This window comes from Pogona vitticeps, chromosome 5 (assembly GCF_051106095.1).
Source record: "Pogona vitticeps strain Pit_001003342236 chromosome 5, PviZW2.1, whole genome shotgun sequence".
Classification (NCBI taxonomy): domain Eukaryota; kingdom Metazoa; phylum Chordata; class Lepidosauria; order Squamata; family Agamidae; genus Pogona; species Pogona vitticeps.
In genome coordinates, this window is record NC_135787.1 from 184,074,492 (window position 1) to 184,093,102 (window position 18,611).

At 43.4% G+C, this 18,611-nt stretch overlaps 1 protein-coding gene across 2 annotated transcripts in view; it reads left to right on the forward strand.

Annotated features, from left to right (window-relative positions):
* Positions 1-346: 346 nt before the first annotated feature.
* AEBP2 (AE binding protein 2) overlaps positions 347-18,611 on the forward strand; it is a 42,682-nt gene continuing 24,417 nt past the window's right edge. For both annotated transcript variants that reach the window (XM_020804225.3, XM_020804228.3), the window contains exons 1-2: positions 347-1,493; positions 17,962-18,169. In XM_020804225.3, coding sequence (XP_020659884.3) covers positions 490-1,493; positions 17,962-18,169 — 1,212 coding nt within the window. In that variant the 5' untranslated portion in view covers positions 347-489. The remainder of the gene's footprint in view (positions 1,494-17,961; positions 18,170-18,611) is intronic.

Genomic DNA, 18,611 nt, shown 5'->3' on the forward strand with positions numbered 1-18,611 from the left:
ATTTTTCTTTCTTTTCTTTTTTTTTAAAAGATTCCAATCACCCCCACCCGACTCCCAAACTCCCGTTTTCAAAGGTGCCCCCTCCCTACAGTACTTCCTCCACACAAGCACAGCCCTGTATTCAAATTCTTCCGCCACGCCACGCCACGCCACGCCACGCCTCCAACTGCTCGGTACGTGAAGCTCCGCCTTCCGTCCGCCCTCTTTTTTCCGGCGCCCCCCCTCTCCCTTTTGGCCCCAGGCGGCTTCCGTACGATGGACGTGCGCGCGCCGCCTCCTCACCGCTCTTCACCCCTCCCAGCGGAAGCTCCTCCTCCTCTTCCCCCGCCCGCCCCACTTCTCCGCGCGTGCCTGGCTGGGTCTCGCTAGGCGGCCCGCGCGTGAGAGAGAGAGCGAGAGGGAGGGAGGGAGTTGGTCGGTGGTGGCGGCCTCGCGGTGCGTGTCTTGTGAGGGGCGCGCCTGAGGCGAGGAGGGAAAGCGAGGGGCGCCATGGCGGCCGAGTTGAGCGACATGGCGGAACCCCCGCCGCCGCCGCTGCTGCCGTCGCAGCTCCCTTCGTTCTCGTCCTCCACAGGCGGCGGCGGCGGCGGCGGCCACAGCAACAGCCGCGCCGCTGCTGAAGAGACGGCCGAGGCCGAAGGAGAGGCCGAAGGAGAAGCTGCCGCCGCCGCCTCTTCCACCTCTTCTTCCCCCCCGCCGTCGACGTCCTTGGCTGTGGGGATGGAGGCCGACCCGCCGCCCCTGAACGGGGAAGGGACGGAAAGCATGTCGGAGCCGAGCCCGGAGAGCGCCAGCCAGGCCGGCGACGGGGATGATGAGGACGAAGACGACGACGACGAGGAGGAGGTGGACGAGGAAGAGGACGAAGAGGAAGAAGAGGAGGAGGAAGAGGAGGAGGAGGAAGAAGAAGAAGAGGTGGAGGACGACGAGGAGGAGGCCGAGGCCGGCAGCAGCGCCGGCTCCTCCTCCTCCTCCTCGTCGTCGTCTTCCTCCAGCGGCTGCTGCAGCGACGAGACCCGCTCGCCCAGCCCCGGCGGCAGCGAGGCCGACGCCAAGGAGGAAGCTAAGGGCGGCCTCGGCCTCAGCCTCGGCTCCAGGCCGGGGAACGGCGAAGGCCTTGGCGGAACCGCCGGAGAAGGAAACGGAGGAGCGCCGGGGGCGGCGGCCGAAGCGGCGGCCGCCGCCGCTGCTGCTGCGGGAGAAGGCGAGCGCCCTGGCGGCCCCGGCGGCGTCCCGGGAGGCGGCATCGGCGGCGGAGGCAGCAGCAGCAGCAGCGGGTGCAGTAGTAGCAGCAGCAGCAGTAGCAGTGGGGCCGGAGCCGACGAAGGCTACAGCACCGGCGGGGGCGAGGGGAGTAGCCGGAGCAGCGGGGGCGCGGGAGGAGGGCGCGGCGGGGGCGGCAGCACCTGCAGCGCCTTGTCCGGCGGCCGCCGCGGGAGCCTCGAGATCTCTTCGGACGGGGAGCCTCTCAGCCGGATGGATTCGGAGGACAGGTCAGTGGGAAGGGGAGCGCCTGCCTCCCGTTCTCCTCCTCTTCTCTCCCCCCCCCTTTAAATCGAATCGGTATCTGGGAATGTGGGGCGCAGTCCTGGCCGGAGGGCACGCACCCGAGCCCCTGGTTTCCGCTTGTGAACGGGCCTTTGTAGACCGCCTTTTCCGCCGGGGATCCCTGAGGCGGTGTGAATGGGTCTTCATCTCTCCGCCAGGTCCTCCTTCCCTTCAGCCCTGCGTGGGAGGCCCGGCTGGGGGAGGGAGAAAGTGAGGGGCTCCAAGGTCACCCAGTGTTTTTCTTTCCTGGGCGGGTGGGGACCGGGATAGATAGATCTGCCGCATCCCCCTCCTTCTGAGAGCAGCTCTGTTTAAAACCTGCTGTAGTTTTTAAAAAATGACATCCTTTTCAAAGCATGTAAGTAGCCTGTGTACTGGTTTTCTACCTGTGAAAGGGGTGAGGTTTCCTGCCATGTGTTTGACAAGTAAGGTATGAGTAGATGTAAATGTTCTGTCTCTCACTCCCTGCTCCACCTGAATTTCTGGGGATGCTGGTTTGGGCCCTTCCTGATCTACAACAGCCGCCTTAAGGTGACTCCCCAAACATTGTACTGTTGTCATGGTTGTTGGGCATCCTTTAGTCCGGAAAGATTATGGTCAAGTGCTCTGTATGGAGGACTTGGAACAGCGTCTAGTGTGGCTGAAAAGGCTGATTCGAGAGTGTTGTCATGGTATGTGTTCAGTTTATAGGATGATGCTTTTGCAATGCAATCTGATGCATTTTTGCTGTAAGGGGATATCTGTTGCTCACCCCTTTTTGGGTGATTTAGAGGCATAGCAATCTTTGTCTCCTGCCCAAGGTATGTTGTGGAAGGAGATTCTGCTTGTTGACCTGTTGATATTGGCAGCAAGAGTAGTTGTCTCCAAACCAGTGACCCCCCCCAAACTAAATTTTGAAAAGCAGTGAAGGGAAAAGATTCTGGGATGATGTTTTCTCTGTAGTTAAATATTCTGGGGAGAGTGGAAGCCTCTAGGTCTATGGAGCCCTTGCGCATTGCTTCCTATATACAGTACTATGTTGTCATATCAAGAATAGTACTAAAAAAGTGGAGTTTGGTTTTGGCTTTTCTTGCTGCTGGGATGATTTGGCCTGTTAAGGTACTTTTTCTTCTTTTCCAGAAGCCAGACTGTCAGGTCATTTTGCTTTGGAACCCTTCTTGTGCCCTCTATGTGCTTTTATTTGTCCCTTACTCCTTCTTATACCCTGTTTAATCAAAAGTAACTTCAATATATTCGCAAAGGCTTTCACGGCCGGGATCTAATGGTTGTTGTGGGTTTTTCGGGCTCTTTGGCCGTGTTCTGAACACGGTCAAAGAGACCGAAAAACCCACAACAACCAAAATTAACTTCATTAGTTCTGAAGTTTTCCGCATTTTTAATGTTCTTCACAATCTTGGGTGAGAATTAACATTCTGCCCCTTTTTCATAAGGGAGGTAGCAAACAAAATATGTATGTCAGGGTTATAGCCAACAAGCATGACATGTAGAATTTATTAACACAAGTGGGTTTATGAAGCTTCTGAAGACCTAGTTGTTCTTTCAGACAAAAAACTGTGGATAATTACATTGGCACAGTTGGATTTCTGACCAGTGGTTCTTAGTTCTGTTTTTAGTTGTCTACACAGTTACAGATTTTTTTTAAAAATGCAGGTGGAATTCTTAATATTTCTTAATGCGTTTAATTGGTTTCTTTTTTCCTCAGTTGGTTATATATCAGTTAAACATATTGACAAGCTGTACAGTATTTAACTTCCACTTGTTATGTAATTATTACTGTAGTTATAATGTAGCTACAACATGTTAATCAGATACTAACCAGTGGCAGGCAGGTAGCTAGATAGAAAGCTTCCTTTTTCATAGTTTTACTGTATGCTTAACAGTATTCTTGCTGGTTTAAGGATAAAAATGCGAGTTTAAAAATAAAGTAACATCTAAAATGAACTGCAAAGAAATTGGATCAATCCCTTTATGATAATAGACTGGCATTTAATCTTAAGTAAACTACTCTGACGTATTGAGTGATAGAGTGCAATCATAGAATGCCAAAATATTGCTTAGAAAGTGTTAAAAGATAGTGTCTACCAACGTGAATTTGACCCAACTCCAGGAGGCAGTGGAACACAGGAGAGCCTGGAGTGCTCTGGTCCATGGGGTCACGAAGAGTCAGACACGACTAAACAACAACAACAAGTGTTAAAAAAGTAATGCTCTTCTACTAACTTTCTGCTTTGTGGTTTGGGAATTAAAATGGTATCCAAAAGGATAGTCATCCACACAACTGTCTTCTGGAATATGTGAGTATATAGACCAGTCACTATATCCACAGCAGGAAGGTGCCTGATATTTCCCCTCCAATTTTATTTTTCTCATTTGACGTAGGAAAGATCTAACCCCAACAAAGTAGACTTACTCAGTGGGATTTACATTCAATTCAGTTGGTTTGCTTTCAGTTGGGATACTAATAAGATACTGACTGCTCTATGATATGACATTCGTGTAAATTATGTTTCCCCAGACGTGTTGTTCTCCAGATATTTTGATGTGCAACAATGATGATCACTGATAATCCAAAACATCTGGAGTGTATCAATTCAAGAGCTAGTCTGGTAACAGAACGGAAGCTCTTTTGTGAATTCATTGTATTTTTCTGTTGAAATGTAGGATTCTGTCTTTTTGCTACATCTTGTTACCTTTTCAGTAGCTTTGTACATACATACCGAAGCTTCCTGCGTAGACCTTGCAATCAAGGCAATGTGTTTGGTCACGTCCAGTGTTGGTTGTGATGTTCAGTATTTTTCAATAGTGGTGTTTCTCATGACTGCACAAAGTAGTAGATATTCTATTAGCTGTGTTAGTTGGTTTTAAATACAGGATTTGATTATTAGTTCTGTATTAGAATAATGAGCTAATTTAAAATCTCCTTTTTGTAATTATTTTCATTTCAGTTATTGTTAATGTTGAAAGTGGTTTACAAATCTGATTATAAATATTGCATTTTCCCTGGATGATATGGAGTCAGTAATTGCCTTTTGAAGTACATAATGCTGCATTTAGCTAGATTCAACCCGCCATTTAAAGGTAATTTTTTGTTTATGCAAAGCAGCTGATAAACAGGAACTAAATTTTGCTGAAGTAAACAGGCTTGCTTGTTTAATTTGCTTAAATCACACATTAATGAGTAGATAAAGCTGTATAAAATAAAGATCCACACAATAAATGTTTGGCAGGTAAGATATGGTTGATGTGCTGCTCCAGATCCGGTGACACAAGAGGCGTTTTAGTTATATCCAACTAGATGAAGTTTAGCCTTTGTAACAAGGAAACACAGTAGCGGGGGGGGGGGGGGCAGAATTGCTTTTCTAATGACTATGTTAGTAGGATTTTTAAAGAGATCCTACTTGACATGGGCATTTTTGCACCTGCTTTGTTCTTGTTCAGCAATTGTATTTTCACACTGCAGATGCACAGAGTTTCAGTAAGTCTTTTGTCCTGATTCAGCTATGGATGCCATATGTTGTCGGCTAAGATTTTTCTTCTTATGCTGTTAGCTTTTCTGGTACTTCCTTTCTTCAGTATTACAGTTCCTGCTTACAGGCTGGTAAATTAAAATGGCAGTTAATGGAAATTAGGATTTTGTAGTGTGATGCGTGGACTAAAGGCTACATGCACAGATATAAGCCAAATAGTTCTGAGCATCTTACTATCCATTAATGATAAAAATTTCATTGCTAGACCTTTAAGTTTAACATTAGGGTAAAACTTCTGAAGTATACCATTTCAGTGTTACAGTACTTCATACAAAATTGGCTATAAATCTTTTAGGGCATACCTCTTCTGCTGACTGTTTCACATAACATTAATCTTGGGAAATGTGGAGTTAAGGAGTTATCTTCACACTGTTTAAGTAAGAATGATGCATCATCTCAGGATATACTGACAAAGATTCTGTTGCTAGTGTACTAAGTCACAATTAGAGCTGGACCATTCAAGCGGTGGAACTTAGTGAGAAGTTGACTCACCAGATCCCCAGCTTGCTGCACCATTGTCTCTATTGGTCTCTTCTATCTACATGTTTCATATTTGGTGAGGTATACTTGCTCCTACCTACCCAGTTTAGGTGACATTGGCTTTCTGAAGTTTTGCATGTATTTGAAAATATGGTTCTTATATGACAACCTTCTTGTGTCTGTCACATGCTCTAATGCCAAGAGGCCTTTGTCAGTATAATCTTAAAGCGTCCTTATTTAAGATTGACCTTAACAGTTAATAAATCAGGCATGCCTTTTTCATTCTTACAGTTAAACTAAGGAATTTGCAAATATCCTGAAGATACAATGTCATCAAACAGCACTATAGACAGACATCTATGTAGAAAGGGTTTAGACAAATTCATAGAAGGTCCGGAGTGAACATTGTTCAGTCAGACTTTCATTTCTTTACATTTTATTCACTCAAAAGTGTCTTTATATTGCTTTCCCTAGTAAAGCCTGCCCAAAATTTGCCCAGTTTCCTGTTAGCCACTTTCTTCCTCCCACAGCTCTTCAGTCCTGAGTAATGTGGTTGGCAAAAAAGGCAGTGAGAGAATTTGTTGTTCCGATTAATCTTGCTGCACTGGTAACGGGCTCCCCTGACTACAGCCCATGGCTGTGAATATTTCCCGGAGAAAAACAGCATGCTGATGAACATCAATGGGAGAGGACAGTTGCAGCATAAGAGGCTGTTGCTCTCATGTCCTGCTTCAGGTTTTCCTGTAAATGTTGGTTGACCACTAGTATGCTGGCACAGCTAAGTCTACCTTTTGATCTAGCAGTGCTTCTCTCAGTTGTAATTTTCTGGTTTCTACATTAGTGTTAATGGTCTCATTTTGAATATGAAAAATGAATGAAAAGAACATAGTGGTAATCTGTGTGGGAAGTTTGAGAGTGATGCTTACATTTCATTCTGAGACATGCATATGTGTGATTTATAGCTCTGACAATAAAACAAAAGAGCAGAACATTTAGGTGTTTTTTGGTGACACAGTTCTGGAGTGCAACTCTGAGAACCTGAGGAGCAAAACCATTCTTTAAGAAGTTAACAATAGTGCTGTAAGAAGGGTGAAATGCATTCTGCAAACTTAAAAGTTACTGAGTAGTTAGATGGGAGGGTTCTGAATGTTACATAGCTCAGAAATCTTAATAAAATGTTCTTTATTAGTTTTGCTAATATATACATAGAAATGGCTGGCACAGTTAATGATTGGACTGCAGTGGTACATTTTAGTATATGACTATATTTGACAGCTCTTGGGAGACTTAAGTTACTAAACAAGACGGAGGTTCTGAGGGTGGGTGGCCCTGTGGATGGTGGCTTGGGAAACTCCCTCATGTTTGGGGGGTGGCCCTGGCCGTGAAGAGTGGGGTCCTCAGCCTAGGCGTACACCTGGACCCGACGCTCACCATGGAAAGGCCGCCTTTTTCCACCTTTGGCGGATTGCCCGGCTGCGACCTTACCTAGACATGGGGGCGCTCACTACCTTAGTACATGCGCTCGTAATCTCTAGATTAGACTACTGTAACGCGCTCTATGTGGGGCTCCCTTTGAAGCTGATGCGGAAACTTCAGGTGGTGCAGAATGCGGCGGCCAGACTCCTTACTGGAGTGAGAAAATACCAACATATCTCTCCTACTCTGGCCATGCTGCACTGGCTGCCCATCCGTTTCCGCATTGACTTCAAAGTGTTAATGCTTACATATAAGGCCCTAAACAGTTTAGGACCCCGATACTTGGAGGAACGCCTGCTCCCACCTAGATCTACTCGGATCACCCGCACGAGCCAGGAGGTGAGGCTGAGGAGCCTAACACTGAGGGAGGCCCGGAAGGAAAGTACACGAAACTGGGCCTTCTCGGCGGTAGCTCCTCGCCTCTGGAATAACCTTCCTCCGGTTATTCATGCGGCCCCCTACGCTGGGCACTTTTAAGAGTCAACTGAAAACATGGCTGTATGTTCAGGCCTTCCCTCCTGTCAATATTTAATTCTTTCTTTATTTTTTCTTTCATTTATTATTTGTTTTATTATTGTATGTGTGATGGACTGTAAAATTCTTATGTTTTATCGTATACACCTTATTGGAAGCCGCCCAGAGTGGTCGACCAGACCAGATGGGCGGGATATAAATCAAATCAAATAAATAAATAAATAAATACTTCTGGGTTATGAAAGGGGATTGGCTAATATGATCATATCATTCTAATTCTCATACTATTTTAATGACAGCTGGTCTGTTTTGAGATGTGATAAAGGGTGCTGTTTACTTATGAAGCCCTAAATCAGGGCAGAAGCTTTAGTGGGGAAGGGGGCCAATTTTTTACCCTCGGCACACCCCATGAACTGCACCAGTGCCCAAAATGAGCAAAATTTGAAAATAAAGGAAGGAGTAAATGGATTGCCACTTACAGTTGTGATGTTTTATTTGGGGACTGAGTGGCCATGTTAGCCCTCCTTTATGAACCGTATGCCTCTGGGAGGAGAAAGAAAAAAATTCAGAATTTCAGGCTGGTTGGTTTCAGAAATGATCTTGGCGATACAGTTCACCTACACCTCCTCTGAATAAATTGTGCTCTGGGTAGATAAGGGACCATATCATCTAAATATTAGACTGCCACTGCCCATATGAATGTGACCAAACAGTATTATCTTTTTCAGAGCTTTTCTCTAAGATCCCTCATCTTCCTACTTCAGTTTGGCAGTGACTAGAATAGCCCTTTCAGCTTTGTGGAAATCTTGCTTGACACCAAAACAGGAGTCTTTTATAAACTGGTTTTAGATTCAAGGCCTTTCAAGTATTTTATTTGAAGTGACTTTTCAGTACTACTGCTGATCTGCCTTTTTAAAAAATATGTTTACTCTTGGTTGTTGTTGATATAGACTGTGTTTAATGCACTAAATGTTTTACAACTGAAGGACTATATGAGTCAGAAGGCAAGTTGCGGTCACCACTCGCTGGAGCGCCGTCCATTCCCATCAAATAGACAGAAAGTTGAGGGAAATGTGGACCCCAGATGACTCTGGAGAAGATCCCTGAGGAATCTGTACCCGAGGCTGAAGAGGAGGCATTAGCTCAAGACATGAAGGGGATGGGAGTAAGAGAAGAGCAGTTGAAAGAGGCGGGAAAGAGTAGTAAGAAGTGGAAGGAGATAGAAGCAGGGGAAGGAGAGGTGGTAGAGCAGAGAGGGACATTATCTCCAAGTTGGGAATGGATCTGGATGCAAGATCCATGGACCTAGAAGTGGGAAAGATTGAGAGTACCCAGAGAGGAGTCAGATCATAGAAGAAGACCAGTGATTCTCCCCCCCCCCCCCATCTTATTGGGGAGAATCTGAAGCCAGGGACTGGAGAAGGAAGATAGGAGAGGAGAGGGAGAAAGTAGAAGAAGACAGACGTCAGAGGAGTGAATGGCGAGTTCAGGAGATGAGGAAGATGGAGGAGTGGAGAAGGTTTGGGAGTCGTTGGAAACAGGGAGGGGTCCCAAGTGGGAAGATTTCCTTGATGTGGCCATGCCCTAGTTGCCTGTATTGATGGGCATGACATTAAAAGAATGGACGCCCCCAGAACTTCCAGGACCCTGGAATTCCTGTTATGGCAACCCCTTCATTGTGGAAGAATGGAAGCCCCTTGCCGCCCTGTTGGAGGAAGGAGACAGACTTTACGTCAGTTCAAGAGGATGGTTTAGGGTTAGGGTCAGGAATCTGCTCTGCTGGACTCAGTTAAATTTTAAATGTATAATTTTTAATAATGCTTATTATAGCAAAATTCAAATAAGGGATTGAAGCTATTATTGATGGAGTAGCAATCCCCTTGAAAAATAAAATTCACAGTTTGTAAGCCTCTTAGACTTTACATTCCTGATGCATTCTCTGATGAAGGCAGTGACGAGGGGATCTTTGTCCTGCTAAGGCTGGTATGCCTGTTGCACCTGTTTCTAGGGAGATCAGACATAAGGGCTGTGGTGTATGCCTTGAAAAATGATCTGCTTTCAAGTATTCAATGCCAAATCACTTTGAAGTCTATTCAGAAAGTTTATTTGTTCTAGAGTTCTCTGGAACATCCATACATGAACATACAACAGTTTTGGCACAGCTGCATTGTTTTCCAGTGTGTTTCTCATCATACTTCAATATGCTGATTATTACTTGTAAAGCCCTAAATAGCCTGGGTCTTGAACTCATTCTTCCCCTTAGCAGCATGAGTCATTCACTGGAAAAGGAAGGACATGTAGGATACTGTAATCTCCCAAAGGAAAGTGTCTCATAAGGACGTGTTTCCCCATCACAGTCACTGGATTAGTTCACTGAGTATTAGCAGATGTTAGTAATACCAAAGATGGAGATGTCTAAACCTGTGTGTTTTGTACTTATATTTTGAGGCAGAGGATGGAGGATGTTTGCTGCCCCTTGAAACAATTGTTAATCTTTTTATTTAAAATAGTTTACCCCACTTTTCTCCTTAAAAAGAACCCAAGGTGGCTTGCATCATTAAAATACAATATTTAAAGTTAAAAACAGTAAGTATACAAATACTAAAAAAAAATATCAAGTACCATGCTAAAAAACAGTAAATAAAAGCAACACCAAAAACACAGTCACATTACAAGATTACATAGTTTCAAGACAACCTTGTGTTTCTTGTCACTTGTACGAATTACAGAAACAAAAATATTGTGGCAAGTTTCAAATTAAGATATTTACTTCAGTATGAATTTTTGTGCCCCAGACACAGGGAGTACATTGTTGGTAAGAGATTTATATGCAGTGTACACTGTTCTTCAGTACAGGTATGGACCAAGTAAAATGGGATATTGGCACAGATAATGAACTTTCCAAGTATTCGAATACTTTTGTTTGGTTTTTGGAAAACAGGGTGGTGATATGGCTGTTTCTTTGAATGAACAATTTCTGATTTCATGTTCTTAAAGTATGTGCCAACTGATTCTGACTTTCTTTAAAAAAGTCAGTGCTCTTTCTTCATTCCCTATAACCAGGCAAGTTAGGCTTTATTTCCAGAACATTGTGTATGCTTTTAGTGTAAGATTTGCATCTTTGAAATATTCTCTTATTGATCAGATTCTGCCTGCATGTTGACCTCTAAGGCCACTGATGTAATAGTCCATCTGCTAGGCCTAAATTGTGCTTTAAGGAAGCCAGACCTAGTCAAGCTTTTTAGAAAAGAGAACCATATGACAAAGCACAACAATGTACAGTGGTGCCCCGTATAGCGAGGTTAATCCGTTCCGGATTAACCTTCGCTATACGAAAACATCGCTTTGCGGGGCGGGAAAACCTATTGGAACGCATTAAACTTAGTTTAATGTGTTCCAATAAGTGTGTAAACTTACCCCCTCCAGCGATGTTTTCGCTCCGGCGGCCATTTTGGAGCCGCCGATCAGCTGATCGGCGGCTCCAAAATGGCCGCGGATGGCCCGAAATGCCCCCCCGCAGCGTTTTCGCGACCTCCCTAAGCAAGGGGAGGGCGCGAAAACGCTGATAGGGGCTATTTCGGGTCATGCGGCGGCCATTTTGGAGCCGCCGATCAGCTGTTCGGCGGCTCCAAAATGGCCGCCGGAGCCCCAATCGTCGCAAAGCGAGTGCGGCGATTGGGGCTGATCCGTATAGCGATCCCCAAAAAGGGATCGCTATACGGATTTTTCGTTAAACGGTGCACTCGTTAAGCGAGGCACCACTGTATTAAGTTTCTTTGGTTTTCTGTGCTTGTTTTGACTGATGGTTCCCTAACATTTTTTTCCTCTAATTTGTCCTGGTAGCATTGATTTGAAGGAAGCTACAATTACACTTTTATATCTGTTTTTCACTAAGTTTGTCCTTAACAAATTTAACTACAAGTGATTGTTCAGATGGCAAGACTATTCATTAATATTACTGAAAGGGATTATGAGCAGTAATGATGAAATCAACTCACATAAAAGACTGAATGATATATATCTGGGTCAGTATGTATATGCTTAGGTTTTTCAAATGCAGTCACAATAATAAGAGATGGATATAAGGTATTTTATTTTATGGAAGCCTTATAAAAGTAGCAATAAATTTAGACAAAAAACTTGAGACTTCAAAAACTCAAAAGTGAGAAAAAGCAAAACATAGTTTGTATGAGTTGCATGGCTTTGATTGCTTTGCTCTTAAAAGTGTGGCTTTGAATCCCTTTATATGCATCCATATTTGTGAAACAGAAGTGGGTTTTGTGATCTTTTTCTGTCAATAGAATTCTTAGCTATAGCTGCCAGATGCAGCACTTCTGTGCCATGCAAAATGCAGCATGAAATGCACACTTAGTTTTGTACTTGGAGTGTCAGGGGGAGTAATGTACAGTGGTGCCTTGCAAGAAGAATTTAATTTGTTCCACGGTTAATATTGTCTTGCAAAAAATTCATCTTGCGAAACGTGTTTTCCCATAGGAATGCATTGAAATCTAATTAATGCGTTCCTATGGGCAAAAAAAGTCAGAACAAAGTCAAATTTGGTTTACAAAGGGTTTATTAAGTGCTCTTTAAAGCCGTACATATTGTGCAGATGATTTTAAAAATGTAAATAAAAAAACTGTAACTTTTTAAACATCGTAGAAAAACATTTAAAAATCAGCAAACATGAGGCAGGAACAAAAAATGGAAAACATTTGTCTTGCGAAGCGTGACCATAGGAACATTTGTCTTGCGAGTCATCAACCCCCATTGCCAAAACCATTTGTCTTGTGAGTTTTTTGTCCTGGGAGGCATTTGTCTTGCGAGGCACCACTGTATTAAGAGCTGTGGGCACTGAGTCCCCAGCAGATCTCTAGCAGCACTTTTTTGGGCAACTTTTATTTTATTTTATATTCCTTTGCCCCCTGTATTTAGTATATCATAACCTTCCCAAATCATCACCTCCCATTCTAGTTAATTGTGATATTGTTGCCAGTCACTGTCATCTCTGAGGGGAAATTGCTAACTTGGGTGTGGGGAGTCAGAGAACAGTTATTTGAATTGTTCAGGGCAAGGGGAGATATGATGGGAGACAGCAACTGCAGCATTATGTGAGAAGGGCCAAAAGTGGCCCCTAAGTTGTCCTCAGATTTAAACAGTTTGGATAGTCTTGGTATCAGGCCCTCTGGGTTTAAAATCATTCTGCTAAATGCCAAATCGGTATATAGGAAAACAGCAGTGAAGGACTTGATCTGGCTTGCATTATAGAAGTTTGAGATTGGGGTGCCAGTCTCTCAGCTTTGTCCACCAGGGTTTTCTGTGGCACAGCAGGCAAGCCCTGTGAAGGATGAGGAATTGAGGTTGCAGTGGTCTGTTGTGATATTGTCTCCCTCAACAAATGCCACATACTGTACTGCAGTTTTCTAGGTTTGAGTGTGTGTATCTGAAAGTGGGAGAAGACAGAATAGGGATTTTTTTTTTATGTACTGCCCATCCCACTGTTAACAGCCCCCTTTCTGAGCTAGCTGGTCTGGTCTCGAGGGTGGTATTGGAGTTTCCTTGGCTTGTTGTGCTGGGGGACTTCAACATCTATGCTGAGGTAGCTATGTCAGGAGTGACTCAGGACTTAATGTACTGCATGATTATCATGGGTCTGTCCTAAAGAGAGGCATCCATGAGTGTTACAGCATTTTCCCCATAGCACTCTGCTAATGTGAATTGTTTTCCTAAATGATGTCTTTCTCCACTCATGCTGCAGAGGGCACTTTAGACCTGGTCTTCTGTACTGGTGGTCTGGGTGTGGAAAAACTCTTTGTACAGTAGTTCCCTTGTCATGAACAGATCATCATCTGGTGGGGTTAACGGAACTCAGCATCTATGCAGGGGTAGGGGACCAATTAAAACAGTCCATCCCAGAAGGCTGATGGATCCAAATGGTTTTGTGATGGCTCTTGCCGAGTTTCCTATTGCCTTAGCAAGTGACTCTGTTGAAGCCCTGATTGATCTCTGGAATGGGGAAATGGCTATAGCTGTTGACACAATCACGCCTAAGTGCCCCTTTCACAAATCGAGAGTTAAACTGGCCCCCTGGTTTACCATGGAGCTGGTGGTGATGAAATGAGTGGGATGTAGCAATGGAGTGAATCTAACTGAACACAAGTTAGGGCTTATTGGAAGGCTATTCAGTGGTGGTAGCAAAAACATCATTCTTTTCTACTACCATTACATCTGCACAAAGTCATCTGGCAGAGTTCCTTTGAGTGGTCAAGGGCCTATTACATGTTGCCTGCAGGAAGAGAATGCAGACAACACTGTAGCTCACTGTGAAGGATTTGCATGACACTTTGCAGGCAAAATCACTTGGATCTGCTCTGACATGGATGCTATACTTCATACAGATCCATGGAATATGGCCCCTGCTTATCTTATATTTTTGCAGCCTGGGAGTGTGGATAAGACCTGTGGAGAGGTGAAGGCTGCCAAGTGTCTGCTGGATGCTTGCCCTTTTTGCCTTGTAAAAGCTGCCAGAGAAAAACTGGCTCAGTGGGTACAAAGAATGGTGAATGCCTCCTTGCAGCAGGGTAGGATCCCAGCATGCTTAAAGAAGGCAGTAGTGAGACCATTAATGAAAAAAAAAACCACCTTGGTCCAATGGTAATGGATAATTACTGGCCAGTCTCTAATGTTCTATTCTTGGGGAAGGTGCTAGAGTGAGTTGTGGCTTCTCAGCTCCAGGAGTTGATGAGACAAATTATCTAGATCCATTTTAATCTGGCTTCAGGCCTGGGACAGAGACTGTTTTGGTTGCTTTAGTGGATAATTTATGCCAGGGGCTGGACAGGGGGAGTGTCTGTCCCTGTTGATTCTGCTGGACTTCTTAGTGACTTTCAATACCATCAACCGTGGTATTCTTCTGGGCGTCTCTCTGGGATGAGACTTGGAGCCGACCATCATTCTCTCCATACCGAGAGATGTTATACCTCTTTTTATTTGTATACCATAGTATGTATAGTACGTATACACACTTGTATACTATACAACAATGTACTAAATTATAGTATGTATAATATAGAGTGTAAAGAATATTTAATTAAATGAGGAAAGGGGAAGAATATAACAGAAAGTACCATGGTTAAAGAGACACACACACAGTGCAATCCTGTGCATGTTTATTGGGAAGCCAGACATACTGTGTTTACAGGACTTACACCAATCATAAGCATACTCAATGGAGTTAGAATCATGCATGCCTGAACTGGTGTTTTGTTAATTAAATACTCTGATAAAAGAAATCAGTCTCCTCTTAATGAAGAGAAACATTTAACACCCCCCCCACACACACACACACTTGGTTCCTATTTATAATCAAAAATACATACTCGGAGTAGCTTGTGATCTGTATAGAGTTCTAATGGTCTGGAATGGGTGACATTCAGGACAACACATTTTTATTGGTTTTAAAAAAATAATAATTGGCAGACTCCTAACACAAGGTTTTGAGTATTTATAGCTACCACTAACTAGGTGTCTTTCCACAGTGATTAGTCCAGTAAACAATATGGCCACTATTAGCAGTGTGATAACACATACACAGATTTTAATAAATGTTGCGCTGCTTGTCATTCAGGAGCCCATTAAATGTGAGAGTCAGTGGATTTGTTTGCTTTTACTGTACATGAAGGCAGGTGTATTATCAGTGTGTTTTGATCATTTGGGCATAATGAGTCCTGAATTGGATCTTGTCTTTCACAAACATATTCTGGTTTCTGGAACAGAGTTTCTTCTCTCTTCCCCTTCTTGCAGAGGGATGCCTACATTTAGTGAATATCATTTTGTTGAGGAACAATTGGAATAATTGTTCTCCTTGTATAACTATTGACTTCCATATTTCTTAGGCTGATAGTCATCACATTTCAAAAATAGATTTCTGAGCTAGGAGGGAAAAGAGGGAAAAAAGCATTCTTCCCTTCTGAGGCTTGCCAAAGGCAGGAGGAAGAGGTGGGAACTTTAAAAATGGTTTCGGATAAACCTCTGCAAACACTGATCCCTGCACAGAGGGACCCGCGCGAGTCCTCCCATGGTACAAGGTAAGCCCTGGGGGACCCCCAAAGCTGGGGCGTGTGGTTTCGGGGCACCCCTGCCAGGGTTCTGATGGCTTCCCCTGCACCATCGGAGCCCTGGCAGGGGTGCCCCAAAACCACCCGTGCCTGCTTTAGAGCACTTTGGGGGCTTTTCCTGCACCATCAGAGGACTGGCGGGGGACCTCCAAAGCCGGCGATCGTGGCGAGGGGACCCCCCGCCAGTCCTCCCATGGTGATTCCCCAGCTCCCTACCCCTTAAGTGCCTTTAAAAAAAAATTCCCCTTGGGAACGCATTAATTAATTTTCAGTGCATTCCTATGGAAAATTTGGTTTCGCAAGACAGCAATTTCCACGGAACGGATTAACATCATCTTGCGAGGCACCACTGTAATTGTATTTGAAAGACAGACTAAAACGATTTTGAATAATCAGCTAACAAGATGAAACCAGGTGTAGTGAAACATAGATCATTAAGGCTCCATAAATTGAGTGAATGAAGAGGAGCATAACATACCCTGTTTTAAAAGACTAAGCAACAATAAGGGTGGGGAGGGAAGAGTTTGTGTGTGAATAAATAAATGTCTTGACTACCATACTGATGAGCTGGACAGGTAGATAAATTACTTCTGAGGTAGATGGCAACAGCCCAGCTGGAAATAATCATAAAGAATGCTTCCACTCCATGGAACAACTCCATAGCTTCTGACCCAGTGAGCTGAATATATCCCAGAACAGATTCTCAAATGTTCTTTATTCTGGATTTTTAAAAGAAAACAAATGAAAGTAACTGCCATGCTCTTGACATACTGCAGCATAGAAGCATAGTCTCCCCCCCACCTACATTTATTTATTTAATGTTATATAATATACTATTTGAAAAGCTGGGAAATAATTGATGGGAGGCAGAGTTTCCGGCTCCATGGAGGAAAGATGTCCTCAACTGTGTTGACAAAAGCCATTCTATCAGTCGATGGTCTGTGCTGGATTTTGGCCTAAGATCAGTTGACTTCATATGTGTGATCATATTAGTGGGTAGATGTTTTAGAGGCTTGCCATAAAGCAGTAATTCCCAACAATGGGTCCTCAGGTGTTCTTGGATTACAACTTCCAGACATCCTGGCCACTGTAGCTAATGGTGAAGGCTTCTGAGAGTTTTAGTCCAGCATCTGGGGAACCAAGGTTGGAAATAGTGTGATATGGCACTATTTATCCCAGCTCTTTAGGATTTTCTCAAAATACATCAAGTTAAGTGATTGGGAATAGATTACCTCCTCTTTCACAGTGTTATGCCATACTGTAGCATACATTTGCACAGATGTTTAAGTATGATTAATATTCAGCAAAAAAATTGTGCTCATGGCAATCTAATGTACTGTGGTTGAGCAGGAAAGAGCAGGGAATAGTGATGAATGCATGGCTTGCTATGAGGGTTTTAAAATGGTCTTCCCTTACTGATACCCACTAAATACATTGGGCTGTAGCTCCTACTGTCCTTATCCAGGAAAGGAGCATTTAAACTGATGTACAAAGCTCAGTTTTAAAGCTCCAGTACTACCAAAATAGTGGTTTGAAAGTTAAGTGATTTTTGCACAGACATCACCACCTAAATGTATAAGTATCTTTATTCTGCTTCTAAGATTGAAATCCTGTTGTACATTTTTTTCTCCACTTGAGGCTTTTCTTCAGAAATTGTCGGTAGTTTTCAGAAATTAAAAATTTCAAATTCCCCCCTCCCCAAAGTTTCTGAAACTCCAGTAGGATAAAGGGATGGGAGGGAGGTCTTTAATTTTCATAAAGGGATGGGAGGGAAGTCTTTAAGTTTCTGAAACTCCAATAGGATAAAGGGATTAATTTTCAAAAATTGCCACCACCAGTAAAATCATCCCACTGACTGTGATTTTCAGAAATTGAAAACTACCTATGGAGGGGAAATTATACAAATTTCAAATCTAATCCACAGAATTGAACTACTTAGCTTGTCTACAAATTCAAGCCAAGTGTAGATGGATTTTAAGGATTTCTAAAATACTGGTATGAAATAACTGAACTATTAGCCAAACCATGAAACTTGCTACTAAAATTGCTAATTGGGAAATTAGAGAGAACCCCTTTTTAAAATGAGCCCAGGAGATTAGATTACAGGCCAGTTATTTTATCAATTGCTTCAGGTAATGTAGTGAAAACAACTGTTGAAAATAAAATTACCAAGCCTCTTAGAAGTTCTAGCATTGCTGGGGAAAAGAAACAGCTTCTACAAAGACAAATGGAGGCAGGAATTCAAGATGTTATCATTTATGTTGAAGTATGAACTTACTTGAAAATGGCTTCTTTATTGTAAACAGATGAGTAACCTGACAATTCTTTTTCCCCCCTTGTAGCATAAGCAGTACCATTATGGATGTAGACAGCACAATATCCAGTGGACGTTCAACTCCCGTGATGATGAATGGACAAGGAGTTCCTGCTTCATCTGCAAAAAGTATTGCTTATAACTGCTGTTGGGACCAGTGCCAGGCTTGCTTCAACTCCAGCCCAGATCTGGCCGATCACATTCGCTCCATACATGTAGACGGCCAACGAGGAGGGGTTCGTTTCTCTTCTTATTGCTCTTCCATAGTGTCTGTATTACGTTTGTTGAAAATTAACTGCAGCGGCTGTGGAACTAGCGTTTGCTAAAAGCATGTGTTACTGTAATGTATATATTTTTTTATTAATTAAAATACATCAAATATATTTAGGCCAGTGAACTTCAAAATTGGGTGCTTAAAGTAGTCTTTTTAGATGAGGTAGTCTGTGTTTTCATATCAGGCCAAAAACATTATGTATTATTGATTTATTTTAATGTGAGCTTTCATGGACAAGTCCTCTTCTTCAGAGAAGAGTTGGGTCTACATGGCAAATACAGTGGTGCCTCGCTTAACAATTGCCCCGCATTACGACAGATCCGCTTTACAATGATGTTTTTGCGACCGCAAAACGATGTTCTAAATGGGGGAATTTTGCTTAGCAATGATCGGTTCCCTGCTTC